This window comes from Mastigoproctus giganteus, chromosome 11, assembly GCF_048544385.1.
Source record: "Mastigoproctus giganteus isolate SK-2022 chromosome 11, ASM4854438v1, whole genome shotgun sequence".
Lineage (NCBI taxonomy): Eukaryota > Metazoa > Arthropoda > Arachnida > Uropygi > Thelyphonidae > Mastigoproctus > Mastigoproctus giganteus.
Window position 1 is genome coordinate 138970942 of NC_143585.1, and position 15705 is coordinate 138986646.

A 15705-nucleotide genomic window follows, 5' to 3' on the forward strand; every position below is an offset into this window, starting at 1 on the left:
GATGTTGACTGGTTCCTTGTGTGTATCTCCTACAATAGCTGCAGAGGATCACTGAAGAACAACACCATTCCAGTGCTACCTAATTATCAAACAGTTTTGTCTACCCAGAAATTCCATCGCATTTATCAAAGTAGAATTTAGTGACATAGAGGCTTATTTTTCCTCGCTTACCATTCATACAAATAAGGCACCTGACACATGCTTACGGACAATATGGCATTCTGGGCCATGTGATCAATGTTCCTGTTTCAGTCAGCATAATGGTCCATCGCTTGCCAAGGGAGATTGACAATGATGATTGTCAATCTCCCTTATGCATATTAATGGGCATATAAAATGCAAGAAAATATACAAGCCAAGCTATTTTAGCGGGTTAGTAAGAAAGTGAGTGGTTAAAGCTTGGCTTCTATATTTGGTCAACACGCTTCCCTATCGATGGTATCAAATCGCGATAGACTAGTCATTCTTTGATGACAGTCATGTGGAAATTAATTTGGCTAAAAAAGGACATAACCAGTGACTCCATTATTTTTCCCGGAACAGAAGTTAAACTAACAGGTCTATAATTATTTGTGTTCAGAGAGTGACACAAATAATTATAGACCTGTTAGTTTAACTTTGGTTCCAGGGAAAATTCACTGGTTAAAGAAGTGATGAAGGATCACCTAGACAACACTGCAGTAATAGTTCAGATATGCAGTAATTGTTCAGACACATCATGAGTTTAAGGGGACAAACTCATGATAGTTTCATGATTTGTTAATTGGGCTTGCCTGACCAATTTTATTGGATACTACGATGTGGTCACAGAGAAACTGGATGCAAAAAATAATTTTGATATCATATACTTGGATTTCAGGAAAGCTTTTGATACTTTTGCACATGGAAGACCACTTTACAAATTGTAGCAGTATGGCATTAAGAGCAAGTTACTGCAATGGATAAAGGGATGGTTCAGTGGGAAACAGCAAAGAGTAGTAATAAATGGACACTGCTCTACATGGACTAATGTTATTAGTGGAGTCCCCCAGGGTTCGGTGCTGGGCCCATTGTTGTTTTGTGTATTTATCAATGATAGTGATGAAGGTATATCAGGTTTAATGTCCAAGTTTGCAGATGCTACAAAGGTTGACAGGGTTGTTAATGACAACGAAGACAGTATGCTACTGTAACAGGATCTAGTTGTTGTTGTTATTTGGTTTTTAGGAGCATTAGCATCTAAGGCCATATTGCTCCAGGGATATGCGGTGGTCATTCCCTGACCTTTCCGCATCCTCCGTATTTGGTGGTCACGGGCTCGAATCCCGGTCTAATCAAGAAGCGTGTGCTACACACTGCCACTCCTGCCCACCTGGCTATGGAGGCACCCCAACAAAAAGTTAAGCAGATGGGCTGAGGAGTGGCAACTAAAGGTTAACATTGACAAATGCAAAGTACTGCATATGGATAGCAGTAACCCAAGAGAAATGTACCAGCTGTGTAGTACTATACTCAGGGAGGTGGAGAATGAAATGACCTGGGGTAATTATGCAGTCAGATATGAAGTTCTCTGAGCAGTGCAGATGGGCTGCCAGAGCAGGTCATGGAGTTTTGTCAATGATATATAGGAATTTTGCTAGCAGAGATAAGGAGATGATTATCCCCTTGTATAAGGTAATGGTCAGGCTACATCTTGAGTACTGCGTACAGGTCTGGAGACCTCATTTTAGAAAGGATGTGGAGTTGCTAGAACGAGTACAGAGAACAACAAGATTGGTGAGAGGAACAAAGGGGTGCTCTTACCAAGAGATGCTGAAGGCCTGCAAGTTGAATCATCTGGAGACTAGGCACCTGCGAGGTGATCTGATTGAGGTGTATAAGGCCTTCAATGGTTTGAGCAGGCGTAATGCTGATAGGATACTTCCGCTTGTTCAGATGAAGAACCTGAGGGGGCATAGATTCAAATTGAGGAAAGACAGTTGTAGAATAGATGTGTGGAAGTCTGCCTTTAGCCAGCAGGTAGTTCTTTTCTGGAACAGACTTCCATCTGTTGTTGTTGAAGTTGATAGCTTAAATAAATTTAAGGTTGAACTAGACAAACATTTGGAGGTACTGAATGGGCGAAATGAGAAGGATTTTCTTGCATCATAATCCTCAACTAATGTTAATGCTAATAAGAGAAGTGGTTCCGATCAAGGAAAGTCTCATCCCCCAACAACATTGTTGTGGAGCGACGTTAAATATCTTAGAATCACCCCAGGAAAAGCCAATGTACCGCAGATCTTACTGTTTGATGAGTATGCAGAAGAATTGTTCTTTTTCAGCATTTATCTTGGACAATTCAGAATGTTCAGCGAGAATTTACAGGTGACTCTGTTCATGATGGAAATGGGCGAGCTCATATGATCTGACTGACACAGTGTTACTCCATATGATCTCCTTTAAGTAGCAATGAAGATAATGAGATTGAGAGCAAGAGACCTTCCCTGAAGTCTAGCTAGGTCACTCTGAAGAAGCTCTGCTTGGCAGTGATCATTAACTACTCTACCAATCTTTGCGTCATCTGCAAATTTAGGCATCACGCCCTCTATCCCTTCATCAATGTCATTTATGGAAATCAAAAACAACAGTGGTCCTAATAGTGATCCTTGGGGAACCCCACTTCTTACATCAACCCAATCTGTGGTATAACCATTTATCACAACCCTCTGCCTCCTGCCCTGAAGCTATCTATGTCATTCATATCAGGCTTTTCCATATCAAATTATTAATATAACTGCTCTCTCAGTGGATGGATTTTCCTTAAATGTTATATTTAGATCTTTTAGAAAGATTTGTTGAGCCAAACTTTGTTAAAACAAGACTGATGTTGCTATTTGTTTATTTTATTAAAGCACAGAAGATCTGACAGTTGGTTTTTTTCTACATATCACATAGGCCATCCATATACTGTATATAGTAGCTGAAGCACTGGATTTGTTTGTTACCATCATTTGATTGGAGGAATGAATTGGCATTTGGTGGATATGTAGAAAAGAAATATTCTTGTTTTGTCCTTTTCAACTTGTTTTTTGATGATCTCATTTTTTTGTTGTTAGTTTACTTAAATATATAAAGCAAGAATTATTACTATTTGTTTATTATATTAATCACAGTAGAAATGTGAAGTACATTTTTATTTCAATTGTTATTAAAATCCAGGAGGAAATAAGTGAAGTATTGCAAAACTTTGAATGAATATTTTATTGAGGTATGTGCAGTGATGTGAAAACAATTCTATGATTATTAGTTGATTAATTAGTAATTAATTAATAACAGAATAGCTATTGACTTTTTACTTCTGATAACCACATAAAAAGAAAAAATGCACTTAATTTAATTTAAATCAAATGGATAGGTGAAATGGGTAAGTTTTTTATTTATTTATTTATTTTTTATTTTTTGGCTGATGCTGTATAAGCTTGCTTTCTTGCTTCATATGCCTCTACTAATGCTAATGCTAATATTTTTTCCTTGGCTGAAAAGCATTGCTAAAATATCAGATTAGGTTTGAATTAAGGCTTGGGTATTGTAAATGCAAAGGTAGGAATAATTAGATTTTTAAACATATATGTAACGTAAAGAAAAATTTTGTCAGTCTTTTGGTATTTCTGAGGATGAAATACTTATTTTAGAATTGACATGACATTATTGTGAAATTATGGGTTATTTTCTGAATTATCTGAAAAGATAATTTCTGAAAAGGATATTTCAGGAAATAGCTCAGAATTCCACAATAATGTCTTGCCAATTCTGAAATAAGTAACACATTTTTAGAAATACCATAGACAGACAAAAGGGTAATGACATGTATTATTTTATGGTGTGGGTTGTGTAGTTGCACCAGGGCCCTGAGCTTTGAGTGGCCCAAAAGGAAAATAAAAATGACCTTGAGGTTTAATAAGGAAACACTGCATCAGAGTCTAATATTGTGATGGTACACCATTAAGGCTGAATTTACCAAGGTGCAGTGACACAGTTGCTCCAGGGCTGCAAGATTGCAAGGGACCCTGGAACAAATGTAATTACTATTAGTCCAGGGTCTCATGATCTTATTTTTAGCTTCTCTAAAAATATGTATGCTAGGGCTTGAGACTCCCTAAATCCAGTATTGTACACCACTGATATGAATTACAGATGTAACTTATATGCTAAAATATTTCAATTGAGTTTAAGTGAATTGCCCTTCCTTATATTTAAAAGGCCACCTGCTTACACTGCATGCTAATCGTCACATCTGATTGTATCAAAACTTAAATCATTTTCCTCATTTACATCTTTCAGCTGAATCCCTAGTGCAGTGGTTTTCAACCTTTTTTTAATAATGGCACCCCTAAGTAATTTATTTTATTTTATGGCACCCATACTGTACACCGTTTTATAATGAAATAAACATATAAATTTTAAAAAATAATAAGTTTAAGTAACTTAAACCCAAATTACGTGGCACCCCTGGAATGTTGTTGTAGCACCCCAGTTGAAAACCACTGCCCTAGTGTATAAATTATTCTCCAGTTATTTCTCAAATGTAGAACCTTATGTTTGACAGGCTGTAAAAAATGTAAGGTTCTACATTTGGGGGTGCCTCCGTAGCCAGGTGGGAAGGAGCAGCAGTGCGCAGCACATGCTTCTTGATTAGACCGGGGTTCGAGCCCGTCACCACCAAATACGGAGGATGCGGAAAGGTCAGGAAATGACCGCCGCATATCTCGGAGCAATATGGCCTTAGTTGCTAATGCTCCTAAAAAAAAAAAAAAAAAAAAAACCAAAAAAACCAAAACTACATTTGGGAAATAATAACCTGAGAATCTAGAAAATAGTTCTAAAATATAACTGCTGTTTCACCAACCATCCATAAAGCCTGTCCAGATTAGAAGAAGGTCACCCTAACTTGCATTGTTAGGCACCCTCACAGCCATCATCAAATTTCAAAACCATACACTTTATTTCCTCATCTATATCATTAAAGAAGTTCAGAAACAGGGATGAAAGCCTAATAACCAAACCCCGAAGTACCTTGCTTATAACATTGACCCATTCTGAAGAATGGCCATTCACAATCATCTGTTCTTTCCTTCACTCATCCCACAGCCCACCTCGGGATTTTGCCTATGACACTAGACTCCCATTTGTATGTCAGCTTCCCTTGTGAATCTGTGTCAAATTCTTTGCTAAAGTCTAAGTATAAAATGTTAAAATTGTTTCTTGCATCCAGCTCCCATGTGACCACATCACAATTTATCAAGTTTATCAGACAAGGTCTTCCCTGTTGGACAGACAACTTGAGTAGTCGAGACCTGATAATTTTCATAAAATCGGACAAATGCTAATAATTTTTTGAAATTTTTTCCTGTAGAGGATCTGTGATCTCATTATGGATTTAAAATAAACTTTGTAGATTTTTTGAAAAGAGTAGTATAGGCTATTTTTGTAAATTTTAAAGGAATATTAAATTTTAAGAATATTATATATTTTATTTTAAGGCAGAAGAATACTCTTACCTGGGGATGGCTGCATCCGGGAGAGGTGTAATTCAGAAGGTGTTGAAATTGCAATTATATGGAAGGAGGACAAAGGAAAAAGCCAGCTTTTTTGTCCTAAATCCTTGCATGGGGAGTAATTGTAGGTATAAAGGGAGATGATGTCCTGAAGCCTGATGGGGACTTTTCGTTAATACCATAAAAGAAGGGTGAATATGTGTCAAAGCAGTCTTTTATAGCCTGGGCATGTTCCATTGCCATATTTCAATAGCGTTGTGGGGGTGGTTGAGTTTCCAAATTCCCAAACTATAAGTGTAATACGATGAGGTGGGAAATTCTTCCCCCCCCCCCACTTCACCGTTTTCCAACTACTCAACCACCCCCAGCATGCTTTTGAAATATGGCAATGGAACGTGCCTGGGCTATAAAAGACTGCTTCAACACATATTCACCCTTCTTTTATGGTATTAACGAAAAGTCTCCATCAGGCGTCAGGACATCATCTCTCTTTATACCTACAGTTACTCCCCATGCAAGGATTTAGGACAAAAGCTGGCTTTTTCCTTCGTCCTCCTTCCATATAATTGCAATTTCAACACCTTCTGAATTACTCCTCTCCCGGATGCAGCCATCCCTGAAGAAAACCCCAGGTAAGAGTATTCTTCTGCCTTAAAATAAAATATATAATATTCTTAAAATTTAATATTCCTTTAAAATTTACAAAAATAGCCTATACTACTCTTTTCAAAAAATCAACAAAGTTTATTTTAAATCCATAATGAGATTGCAGATCCTCTACAAGGAAAAAAATTACAATAAATTATTAGCATTTGTCCGATTTTACGAAAATTAGTTGGTCTCGACTACTCAAGTTGTCTGTCCAACTGTCTAATAAAGTTTCGCGACTTTAGGACCTCCACATATTTTTTTACTCTATGACAAGGTTTTCCCTTTGAAAATCTATGTTGTGATCCATTTCAGATATTATTCTTCACAAGATGATCTTGTAATGCATCTTTGACTATAGACTCCATGACCTTCTCTGCCATAAGATTAAACTAACTGGTTTATAGTTGCTTATCTGATCCTTAACAAGTATCTTACTCCATTGGCAGGATGTTGACACATCTTAGCCCAGTGGGATTAGCTCTGAATCTAACAATGAACTCATAATTTATCCTAAAGGTTTGATGCATTCTTTATGTCCTCTTTCAGTATGATTAGGTAAATACCATTGGTACCCGAGTTCTTACCCAATTTTAAGCTGTGAACTTGTGTTCTCGTGTGCAATAATAATGTCATGAATACTACAGCCAGCATCAATGAATCAACCATTTTCATTGAGCAAAGGTTCTATCTTAATTGCTCATTTCTTTTTCATATTTACATATGAATAAAACTCCTCTTCCCCATAAACTATTAATACCCTTTATTGAGGTCAGGAGTAAGATACTTGTTAAATTCTCCGATATTAACCATATGTGAAATGAAACCTGTGTCTACTTAAAACGGCGCCTCCATTGCCAGGTGGGCAGGAGCAGCAGTGCGTTGCACATGCTTCTTGATTAGACCTGGGTTCGAGCCCATGACCACCAAATACGGAGGATGCGGAAAGGTCAGGGAATGACCACCACATATCCCCGAGCAATATGGCCTTAGTTGCTAATGCTCCTAAAAAAAACAAAATAACAATAACCACTTAAAGCCACAAGTCTTCGCAACAGTAATCATTAATACTAATTTTAAGGAAATAAAATTCAGTCTGCCTGTATATAAAGTACATAGAATGAAGAAGAAATTTCAGAAATGAAAAACTCCAAAATACAAGTGAGATGGTATGCCTCCTTTCCTAACTTAAAGTTATTACAAGCTGGTGAATTTAGAGGAAGAATGAAATAAAGCCTGTCTGATGAAGTGAGGATAGAAGTTATGCATCATATATAAAAGAGAAATAGACATACCTAGGAAGAAGTAGAATGAGAAATATGACCAGTGATGCACTATCCCTTCAGGAGAAAGCTACAAGGGGTTACAGGAGCAAAAGAAAAATATAGTACTTTGTTAACCTCTTAGCCCAGCAAAGGGCTGAGTTTATTTATTTATTCTTTATTTTCAAATTATTTGTCTTCTTTCTCTAAATTCACCATTTCAGCTCTGATAACTTTAAGCTAGTCAAGGATACATACCATCACACTGACATAGTGAAGTTATTCACCTTAAATGAATATAGAACGCGTACTGTCTCAATTGACTTTCAACTTTCATTTCCCATTTGGTTGATATCGGAAAGAACTTATATTACATGTATCCTTTTTCCCCTGCTTGACTTTCTTAGATAATGATGTCTCATATTCAGACTTCATCTGCCCAACTTCACCTTTGGTTTTGTTAGCAATCAGCATATAATTATTATATGAATCTGAGCCGCTGGTCACTTTGTAATTGTTCCTTGTTGCCTATTTCTATTCTCTCAGATTGCTAAGTCCTTTTTCCATCTGTCTTGGGCATCCTCCTAATGTCGCACCTCCTAAATGGAATGAATATCTTGAAAATATCTCATAGTTCAATTTACTTTCATGCTTATATATTTGGTATCACAAATATAGTACAATTACTGTACTATATTTGTGATACTATTCAAGTCATTAGTGATGACCAGGTCAAGAATATTCCCTTATAGTCTTTGTTACATGTTGATGTAGACAGGGGTGTTCCTAGGGTGTGTGGCAGCCAGGTGCCAGTCGCAATTTGGCACCCCCTTTAAAATTTTCTTCATATATGTATGTAAGTTTCAGGTTTTCAGGCACCCTTTGAACTTTGGCGCCCAGGTGCAGTACACCCCTTGCACCCTCGGGACTGCCCATCCCTGGATGTAGATACATCACCATCAACATTCATGAAGTTTATTCAGAAAATTTATTCCACAGGTTGCCAGTCAGAGAGTGGTAAGTTGAAATTTCCCATAAGAACACACTCAGACTTACCTGTCCAATAAAGTTATATAGAGACTCTTTGCATAACTTATATCCCCATACAGTAAAAATTAACGTAAAGTAGCATTCTTTCCTCAGACTCTTTTGATGCCTGTGTACAAATAGCATTCCAGATAATACTCCAATTCTTTACTAATTTTAAAATTTACTGCTTTGAAATTTTTAGATGCTTATTATTATTATCATTTACTTTGACCCCAATTATATATGTGCAATGCACTGATAGCTATTTTATTTTATTATATTTTTGATAGAAAAGCAAGAAACTATGCGAGTCATGGCTCATGAGAGGTTAGGAGAGGTTTTGAGAGTATTGAAAGGAATTCTAGAGAAATATCCACCTATTCAGTCAACAGAACTTCTTATGACTGCAGGTACATTAATACAGCAAGTGAAAGGTAATTCTATTTTATTATTATTACTGTTTACTAATGTAATAGCAGATATGAGAGGTATTTGAAAAGTTTGTGGCCTGCGTATGAAGAGTTTATTTGGTAACATATTGCTCTTCAACATAATCCCCTTTGGAGTCAGTATGCTTTTGCCACCAATATTGCGATGCATTGATTTCAGCTATGAAGGAAATATTCTCTTGCTCTGCCAGGAATGTGTCCACTGCAAAAATGGTGTCTCATTCAGTGGAAAAATGAATGCCAGCCAGAAATTTTTTCAAATTAGGAAATAGGTGAAAAGCGGATGATACTAGATATCATGAATATGTGGGATGGCCCAATATTTCAAAACAGAGGAGCTTCAAGGCAGTTCAGACAGACTACTCCTTTTCCAGAGGCAAAGAAGTAGTCTGTTTGGACTGCTCCTTTCCCTTTGGCTGTAAGTGATGGATCTATGTCTTGTCCATGGACACAAACCTTGCAAGGAAATTTTCTGGATCTGCTTGAATACAATGCAAATATTCACTTGACTTGACAACTTTTATGCATTTTTGATCTGCTTTCAATTTTGGGACCCATCATGATGACACATTTTTAAATGCAAGAACCTCTGTTATTTATATGGTGCACATGTTCAGATTAGATGCCCAAGGCTAACCGGGCTAGCCGGGTGGGTAAAGTGCCTGCCTGGCAACCCAAAGGTTGCAGGTTCGAATCCCGCCTCGGGCTTGGATCAGAGTAGAAAATGCAAAAATCTTGGCAGGTGCAATATGGCCACAGAAGCCAATGTGCCAACAACTTACAAAAAAAAAAAAAAAATGCCCAAGATGCGGTAAATGTACCAGCATCTTGAGCATCGTGGGTCCATCACTCACTGATCAGTCATCACCAGATCATGCACACTGTCAGCAACTTCTAGAATAATGGATGCTGCAGATTTTCCACAGTGTGGCTCATCTTCCAGCTCTCCCTCCATCATTTAAATACTGCTGCCCACTTCTTAACTATGGAATAAGAAGGGACATCCTTTCCTAATGTTGTAACCATATCTTCATGAATTGCCTTTAGCATTAGCCCCTTTTTCTCAAATATTGGAAAAAAAAAGGGGAGTAATGGTGACTGTACAGTGACCGATTTTTTTCATCTTTCCTCATTCACACAACTTTATTGATTTCAGGACCTGCAATTAAAAAAGAGACATTAGATCGTGGATATAGCTTAGCTTAATTTTTCAGCACTCACCTCATAGTAATCCGCTTAGTTGGTTGAAAGTTTTGCCACATGCATAGTGGTTAAGAGATTTTAATAATTTATGGGGATTATAAATTTAAAAACTAAGTTATGGGCTTTAAAAATTTTTCTAAGAAAGGAAAGTGCACCTTCCATTCTATGGTTGTTTAATTAAAATTAAAATAAATTAAATGAAGTGAGATAAAAGCTAATAGCCGCACATGAGCAACTTTCAAAATCGTCTTAGCATTAGCATTAGCATTAGTAGAGGCATTTGATGCAAGAAAGCAAGCTTATGCAGCATCAGCCAAAAAAAAAAAAAAAAAAAAAAAAAACCACTTCCACTTCACCCCTCTGTTCGTTCAAAATACCTGTCCAGCTGAGCCTTAAACTTATTTAGGCTATCAACCTCCACCACAAGGGATGGCAGTCTGTTCCACCAACCAACCACCCGCTGGCTAAAGGCAAATTTCCGCACGTCTATCCTACATCTGTCTTTCCTCAATTTGAATTTATGTCTTCAGTTAGCTATAGTGGGGAGGGGAGAGCGCGCAAATGTGTTATATACTGGTTGGGTTCCCAAAATGCATTTCAGTGCACGTGGAAACTTAATATGTGCTAAATTCCAAATAGGAGAGAAGTTGGCGGGAATCTTTTTGTTTAATATGTTAAGTGATGTGTGTGTGGTGCATCACTCAATGACGAGGGCTTCGTTTTGAAGGATTTTATAACTGGAATTTAGTTTAACTATTGTGATCGCTGAATCGATGAGTGGGTTATAATAAGATTGAACATGTTGTGTTAGTTCTGTACTTGCTAAATTAGATTTGAAGCTATTAAAGTGGTAGTATGCATGCGTGTTAGAAATTTTTTATGTCCCGAATTTTGCTGATGTACTGCCTATGTCTAGTCATTACATCACAGCACATAAGGACTCCTTAAAATATCAAAAGAGACATTATTGAAGTTATTAAAGCAGTTGATTAGAAGGTGGAAAAAAAAAGGAAAGGAGGAATAATAGGACACCTCCACAGCACTCATATACTTGAATAGATCTGTAGTATTGGATTTTTTTTTTTTTTTTTTTTATGAAAACCCCAAACACAAAAGGTATCAAAAGTTAGCTGGGAGAGGGGATACCAGAAACTTTTCTTTGGTAATGATAAATAATTTACTAGTATCTGGAGACTAGTAAATAGATTAAGAAAGAAGAAAGAACTTTACTTTTGAAATCAAGTTACTATCCATGTAGAATTGGATTTAAGGAGTTAAATATATATTTGGTAGAAGTAGTAAAATACAAAGCTAGGGACATTTTGCTTCTTTCCTTCTCACTACAGAAGCTTTGTGTTCTTGCATCATCATTATTATTATTAGTATTACCATATGGTGCAAGGAAGCCTGAGGCTTTGGCGCCTCCATAGCCAGGTGGACAGGAGCAGCGGTCCGTAGCACACGCTTCTTGATTAGACCAGTATTCGAGTCCATGACCACCAAATATGGAGGATGCGGAAAAGTCAGGGAATGACAACCGCATATCCCTGGAGCAATATGGCCTTAGTTGCTAATGCTCCTAAAACCAAATAACAAACAAACAAACCTGAGGCTTTTGCTGCACCAGCCAAAAAAAAAAAAAAAAAATTGTGTTACCCCTGAGAGAGAGAGAGAGAGAGAGAGAGAGAGAGAGAGAATCAAAAATAGAAAGGAATCACCAAGAAAGAGAAGAATGATGATATCCAGCTGAGGGCCTTGGGTGCCAAGCCCATACTCACCAGATATGATTCTGCTATTTTAATAGTAATTCTAACTCAGCATTGAAATAGCTATATTTCTTAACTATTTCTTTTCACAGGGATATTTTTTGAAGAAATAGCTAGCCTTTCTTCTTCTTCATGCCACAAAAGATTTAATAAACATAATTATGTTTATTAAATTGGATAAATTTAATAATCCAGTTGGGTAAATATATAACCCAGTTGGGTAAATTATAATTTACCCAACTGGGTTATAGGATAGATTACACACAAAATATAAATCTACTCCAAAAAAATTTCAGTAGTGAAATTTTTGGAGTAAATTTTGAAGAAAATTACTTATCATTTTATAAGTAATTTTCTTATTACTTATAAAATTTATTCATTTTCATTATTATTCTTATAAAATTAGCATTAGCATTAGTAGAGGCATATGATGCAAGAAAGCAAGCTTATTCAGCATCAGCCAAAAAAAAAAAAAAAAAAAACACAACCACTACTCCCATTTCACCCCTCCGTTCGTTCATTCATTGGTATTCTGCCAGTGAAAATGAATAAATCATGTAGACAAATATTCAACTAACTGAAACAAACTCCATTGGATTCTTATTTATTATTATTATTTTTTTCTATAAATTTGCAGATTACCATATAAAATCAAAAAATCTGGGGAGTGTGGAATGACCAGTGTGAAGCAGTTCTGCTTCAGAACAACTTTGGTTGTGTTTCAGGGATGATCAGAAAATTAACAGTTTAATGCAAAAGTGCAAGGTTTTACTTTTAAATAATAACAACCTCACAATAAGTTGTGCATTAAGAGGAGTTGGATTAAAGACAGTGGAGGAGAAGGGAGATATATATATATATTTGTATATATATATATATATAGAGAGAGAGAGATTGCAATAAAATGGAACACAATGTTTCTGTGCAGTCTATATAGGCACCCAGGTCCCATAGTTTCGATGCTTCCGTAGCCAGGTGGGCAGGAGCAGCAGTGTGTAGCACACGCTTCTTGATTAGACCGGGGTTCGAGCCCGTGACCACCAAATACGGAGGATGCGGAAAGGTCAGGGAATGACCACTGCATATCCCCGGAGCAATATGGCCTTAGTTGCTAATGCTCCTAAAAACCAAATAACAAACAAACAAACCCATAGTCTCCTATAAATGATTTATCAGGCTTATATTTGTAGAGATATGGAAGTCTGAATTCCATTGCATAAGGCAATGGGAAATTTTGGATATTTTTTGGTTTGTTCTCTAAGTATGAGAGACTATTTAAAAAAAAATAAATAAATAAAAAAAATATATATATACTGGTTAATTGATTAAATTGCGTCGGTTTGGTCGATTTTTCTTTTACTGTTATTTATAAACTATCTGTATGGGTATTTAGGTGTAACGGGAACAGGAGATCCAGTTAGCCTGTGCAGTCTAACTTCTTCCTGGGGGTCTGTACATTTAATGGTAAATAATAATAATAATAATAATAAATGAAGTTAATATTTTGTATTTCAAACAAACATCAAATAAACAACAAATAAATCAATGTTAATTAACATTCTTTTACCTGGTCATCTACCCGCTACTTCGTCGGGGACTTTGAGCGGGTCAATAGCCAGATTAAAGGAATGTCTCATACCTACCCATTTCTGTTATCCCTTTATCAGTTTTGCCTTTTTAGTGATACCTTTGCACATAATTACTTAATTTTGGATAACTTTAATTAATTGATTTTAGATAATCTTTAATAAATTGATTTTAGATAATCTTTAATAAATTGATTTTAGATAATCTTTGATTAATTGATTTTGGTAAACTTTATTTATATTGATTTTAGACAATCTAATTATAATTTTAGAAATATTTTTAATCTTAGAATCGGAATCAGCAAACTGGTATAGGTGATACAAAGCCCAATGGGTGAGTATCTGAATAAGTGAGGAGGTTTTTACTTACAGTCAGTTGTCCTGTGGTGGTCTGTCGGAAAAAGGGGGGTTAGTCCTGTTCTCTGTTTGTTTTATTGACCGATCGGTTTTTAGTATGCAGATGCGCCTATTGTTTGTTATGGCGTGGTGTCGATATTGCTGTAGGGGGTTTATATTTGCAAGTCATGAGAGGGTTGATTTTTATGTATTTTCGGGGGTGAGGGGCTGAGGTTGGGGGAATTCTTCCGCATTGAAATGATATGTTTTTCGTATATATTAGAAAATTACATAGTGATTGTTATTGATGATGAGGTTTTGAAGAAAAGGATGTTGTCCATTTGCATTTTTTCATGAATTTATATTTACATGATTTTCCATTGTTATTTACATGAATTTATTATTTACATGAAGTTTGTTATTGCTATCCCTTGGACTGGGCCGGTATAGGTTTTCTAAGGCATAACAGTCCATATTGTCCTAGGGGGTAGCTATTTACATATATACAGCCTCTTACTAAGTGAATGTTTACCTTGTGTCTCCTTGTGCTGTTTAGTTTTTTGTATTTTGCTCAAGGAGACACAAGGTAAACATTCACTTAGTAAGAGGCTGTATATATGTAAATAGTTACCCCCTAGGACAATACGGGCTGTTATGCCTTAGAAAAGCTATACCTGCCCAGTCCAAGGGATAGCAATAACAAACTTCATGTAAATAATAAATTCATGTAAATAACAATGGAATATCATGTAAATACAAATTCATGAAAAAATGCAAATGGACAACATCCTTAAATCATAAAAACATCCTTTTCTTAAAAACCTCATTATCAATAACAATCACCACATAATTTTCTAATATATACGAAAAACATATCATTTCAACGCGGAAGAATTCCCCCAACCTCAGCCCCTCACCCCCGACAATACGTAAAAATCAACCCTCTCATGACTTGCAAATATAAACCCCCTACAGCAATATCGACATCACGAACAAACAATAGGCGCATCTGCGCACTAAAAACCGATCGGTCAATAAAACAAACAGAGAACGGGCTAATCCCCCTTTTTCCGACAGACCACCACAGGACAACTGACTGTAAGTAAAAACCTCCTCACTTATTTAGATACTCACCCGTTGTGCTTTGTATCACCTATACCAGTTTGCTGATTCCGATTCTAAGATTAAAAATATTTCTAAAATTATAATTAGATTGTCTAAAATCAATATAAATAAAGTTTACAAAAATTAATTAATCAAAGATTATCTAAAATCAATTAATTAAAGTTATCCAAAATTAAGTAATTATGTACAAAAGTATCACTAAAAAGGCAAAACTGATAAAGGGATAACAGAAATGGGTAGGTATGAGACATTCCTTTAATCTGGCTATCAACCCGCTCAAAGCCCCCAACGAAGTAGCGGGTAGATGACCAGGTAAAAGAATGTTAATTAACATTGATTTATTTGTTGTTTATTTCATGTTTGTTTGAAATACAAAATATTAACTTCATTTATTATTATCATTATTATTATTTACCATTACATGTACAGACTCCCAGGAAGAAGTTAGACTGCACAGGCTAACTGGATCTCCTGTTCCCGTTACACCTAAATTACCCATACAGATAGTAGATAAATAATAGTAAAAGAAAAATCAACCAAACCGAAGCAATTTAATCAATTAACCAGTAATACAGCAAAATTTATTCAATTAACCAGTAATATGTCAAACACGTAAAATGTCTAATTGCCATATGACAATAGCATTAACGTAGCAAGTGATAAAGAAGCAATAATCAAATAGGCTTAAATAAAATAATAATTAAAAAACATAATATATATATATATATATATATATATATATATTGATCTTCTTGAAAAAGGTTCAAAGATGGACAATGCACTTA

The 15705-nt window shown here is 35.9% G+C and overlaps 1 protein-coding gene across 5 annotated transcripts in view; it reads left to right on the forward strand.

The window, feature by feature from the left end:
* The window catches only part of LOC150078471 (rho GTPase-activating protein 45-like), a 492654-nt gene that overhangs the window by 171058 nt on the left and 305891 nt on the right, over nucleotides 1-15705 (forward strand). For all 5 annotated transcript variants that reach the window (XM_090385482.1, XM_090385485.1, XM_090385486.1 and 2 more), the window contains one exon: nucleotides 8746-8889. In XM_090385482.1, coding sequence (XP_090241608.1) covers nucleotides 8746-8889 — 144 coding nt within the window. The remainder of the gene's footprint in view (nucleotides 1-8745; nucleotides 8890-15705) is intronic.